The sequence below is a fragment of the Petaurus breviceps genome, unplaced genomic scaffold (assembly GCF_028583685.1).
Source record: "Petaurus breviceps papuanus isolate PSGF00001 unplaced genomic scaffold, PetGlider_PUasm1.0 91133, whole genome shotgun sequence".
NCBI lineage: Eukaryota > Metazoa > Chordata > Mammalia > Diprotodontia > Petauridae > Petaurus > Petaurus breviceps.
This window is the reverse complement of record NW_027187419.1, coordinates 99400394-99404188: the sequence shown is the minus strand read 5'-3', so window position 1 is coordinate 99404188 and position 3795 is coordinate 99400394. Positions and strand designations below refer to the sequence as shown.

Here is a 3795-nt window from a genome sequence, read left to right as displayed (position 1 = left end):
ATACTGGAGCCACTCAAATTAGAAAAGGAAAACATCTCTAATTAGGCAGTCAGTAGTGCAAAGACACCAGTGTACAGAAACTGGAATGCCTTTCCAAAAGTTTAAGAAAATTAGATGTGGGTCTATGGAAATAAACTTGCCACTTTTCCAAGATATGACTATACTTTACATTTTCTAGTGGGGAAACACTGGACTATCTGAACTTTTTATGAAGCAAAACCCAAAGATATAAAAGGGGCCTGGATTTCCTTCCCTACATGGATGGTCCTTATACAGCTACTGTCCTGAGTGAAACAATTTTTAAGTTTCTTACCAAAAAGGATACATTTAATTACAAGACTGAACATCATGGTAAAGTGATATTGCAATTCACTCAATCATGGAGAACAAGTTAGGTCCAAAACCTTCTGTGAAGCTTTTCTTTATCTTTGATAACTAGGTGGGGTGAGCCTGCACAGAAACGTTCTTGTCCAAGATGTCCCAATCTACTTCCCAATATTTAACCTACTTTATACAATCAGCAGATAAGCATGCATGGCAGAGGTGGAAAGGATCGGATTTATCACGACTTTTCAGCAGGCAACAAATAAAAGTCAAAAGGGAATTTCCCTATTCTGATATTAAATGTTTTCGTTAATACAGTAGGACTAGATTTTCAGAGAGGGCAGTAAACAAAAGTGCAATTAAGAAATTTCAACTCTTCCATAAGTTTGCTAAGAATTATGTGATGCACTTAGATTTGTCTCCCATAGACTTCCCACTCTCACCCTCAGTCCACCTCAGGCTGAATTGCCTTCAGGCTTAGGCCTGTTGCCCAAACCAAGCTACATACAAGACATTGACTAATGGAAGAAAAAAAAAAAAAGCCCAATACTTGGAGAAACCTAAGCTTTTTGTAAAGCCATTCAAAGATAGAAATGATCACATGAGACTGACTCAGTGGGATCTTCCCCAGGTGACCCCTTGTTAATGTATTTATTTTCACACTGCAGTTGCAGAAACATTTCATGCTAGAGCCCCTGCATGGAGCCAAAGACAAGAAAACACTTTATTATAATAATTATTATTATTTAACAAAGCTATTAAATAACCTGTACACAAAAGCTCATTCCTGTCCCAGCAAAAGCCATAGCATTTAGAAACCTCCAAACTGTTTCGGACTTGAGCTGCTTTTCTACATGGTATGGTCCGGAAAGCCTTGGAGCATAAAGGCCTGACCCTTGCACTCCCTTTAGGTCTGAGGGCCTTTCCTCTGGAGGACTGACAGGGACTAAACCGGCAATCTCCAGTCTAGGGCTTCGGAATCCAATTGCTCCACCTCCTCCCCTCCCACCATACTCCATCACCCCCCTCAAAACCAACTCCTTTTGACCTCTTAGACCTCAGGTCTGAGAACTGCCAGGAAAACAATTGGATCTGAGGAAGCTTCCAGGGAAAGCACCGAATTTGCCAGGAATGGGGCAAGAATCTTGGGCTGGGGCAAATCCTCAGTTTGTCCAAAGGCCCCAGGGCTGGACAAATCCAAAGCTTCCCCTCGGTGCACGCGGCTGCCGGGGCCTCAGGTCCCGGGACAATGGCGGGGAAGGGCGCAGTGGCATGAGTTCGTGAGGGTGGTTGTGGGAACGTTCAGAGATCCCGGGTATCCTCCCGCTTGACCCCGGCCTCTCCCGCCTTGAGTTTCTTGTTCTGGTGCGTCTTCACGTGCTTGGCCAGGTGGTCGCTCCTCATGAAACGCTTGCCGCACTCCGGGCAAGCGAAGCGCTTCTCGCCCGTGTGAGTCCGCAGGTGCCGCTGCAGCTCGTCGGAGCGCGTAAAGCTCTTGCCACAGAACAGCCAGTTGCAGACGAAGGGCCGCTCGCCCGTGTGCCAGCGCAGGTGCGCCTTCAGGTGCGACGTCTTGCCGTACACCTTGCCGCAGCCCGGGACGTGGCAGACATGCTGCTTCTTTTTGCCGGGCTCCACCTCGGGGGCTCCACCCGCTGCCTGGCAATTGGGGCAGCGGCAGCGGCGGCACCTCCTGGCCGTGGCCGCCAGGGGGGACTTGGTCTGTAGCAGGGCGGCGATCTGACTCTGGTACTGGGCAAAGTCCGAGTGACCCAGCACCAGGCTGCGTTGTAAGGCGGCGGCTGCGGCGGCCGCAGCAGTGGCCGCCGCAGGGAAGCGCGGGGCGTGGTGGCCGGGGTGGCCCCCGCTGCAGCCTCCTGGGACACCACCCCCGGGCACGCCTGGGCCTCCTGCCCCGGCCCCGGCCTGCGGGATGCTCCACCACGGAATGTCCTCCGGGACAGGGTTAGGGGAGAGCTGGCGGCAGGGCGGCGGGGGAGGCGGCGGCGGTGGGGGAGGCGGTGGCGGAGGCGGCGGTGGCGGCGGGGGCAGCAGGTTGGAGTAGCCAGGTGGCAGGGCGGCCTGGGCGGCGTAGGGCACATAAGCTGGGGGGCAGCTGGCTGGCAGGGCTGCCATGGAGGAGGGTAGCATCTTGACCGGTGAAAATTCATAAGGGTAGGAGGGGTCTGCCGGTGGGGTGAGGGGAAGTTCGTGGGCCGCCCCGAAAGAGGGCTGCAGGTGGTTCTTCTGGGGTGTCAATCCCAAACTGGGATGGGGAGGAGGTAGGCCTCCTGGCGAGTGGGCTGGCATGTCGGTAGTCCACGGGTGGAAAATCCTGGAGGGTGAGCCCAGAGTCGGGTCGTAGGAGACCTGTAGGAAGTCTGGAGGGGCGGTCGCGCCCGGCTGTCCAATTCGGCTACAGGTGGCCGCCAGGAGCGCCAGTGGCGAGTGTTTGACCAACTCCGGAGAAGCGCTTGGGGTACGGTCCTGCATAGGAAGAGGTAGTGGTGAGGTAGTAGGGTGGGAACGTGTTGGGGAGGAGAAGAAACAAAAGATTACCGCTCCATCCACCGGATCCCCAGCCCCGTTCACCACACCTACATCTAGTTATTATACTGTCACCCCTCACCCCCCTCAATTCATACCAACCCGCCACCGCCCCAGTCACGGAACTCGCCCGGCACACACTTCTTGCAGCCAGTTCTGGGGAAGTTTTTGGTGCATGTGAGCCAAAAAGGAACAAAAAGCGCATCGTTCCCATTTGAAGGGGGAAAAAAACTTAGTGGAAACAGTCATAATCAATCCTTTAGATTTGGAAAAGGGCAAAAAAAAAAAGTTGGCACAAAGTGAGAGGCGAGATGAAAACCAATGGCTGCCTTGTAAACACAAGCTCATTTCAGACAATGCAATCTGAAAAGTATCTATAAACATCTTCGGTAGTGACCTGCACTACTTCCATTCTTCCCTCTCCTCTTCCCCCCCCCCCCCATTTCTCCCCTTCCTTGGATCTTTCTTTCCCTGCTTTTCTTTCTCTCCCTCCTCCTTCCCGGAGGGTTCTCCCTTTCCCTTTCCCCAGCAGGAACCTCCTACCCGATAAGCCTCAGACCTTTCCCTTTTGTAAGACTCTCTCCAAGCTACCCTCCTACCTCCTTCACCCCAGCCGGAAACACCCACCGACACCCTCCGGCCAGCCAACTCCCTATAGCCCCAAGTATCAAACTCCCAGTACCTGGCTGCCAATAAAGCGTAAAGTTAGGACTGGAGGGGATATTGGCAGGGGGAAAAAGGTAGTGAAAGTTTCAGGCCAGACTTTCTTTTGACATAAGCATCTATTTCTCTCCTCCGGAGCTTGCCGGAGCTTGCCTTGAAGTAGATGCAGACTAGAAACTTCCGAGTGCTCCGAGGTGATAGGGAGATATAAGAACAAACACTTCGCTTATCTTCCTTCCAGCCGGCTCCTTATCCTTCAAC

General features: G+C 52.7%; 1 protein-coding gene across 1 annotated transcript in view; it reads right to left on the bottom strand.

Moving 5' to 3' along the window:
- Window positions 1–535: 535 nt before the first annotated feature.
- The window catches only part of SP5 (Sp5 transcription factor), a 4165-nt gene continuing 905 nt past the window's right edge, over window positions 536–3795 (bottom strand). The window contains exon 2 of the mRNA XM_069080789.1: window positions 536–2811. Within this exon, the coding sequence (XP_068936890.1) occupies window positions 1627–2811 (1185 nt within the window). The 3' untranslated portion in view covers window positions 536–1626. The remainder of the gene's footprint in view (window positions 2812–3795) is intronic.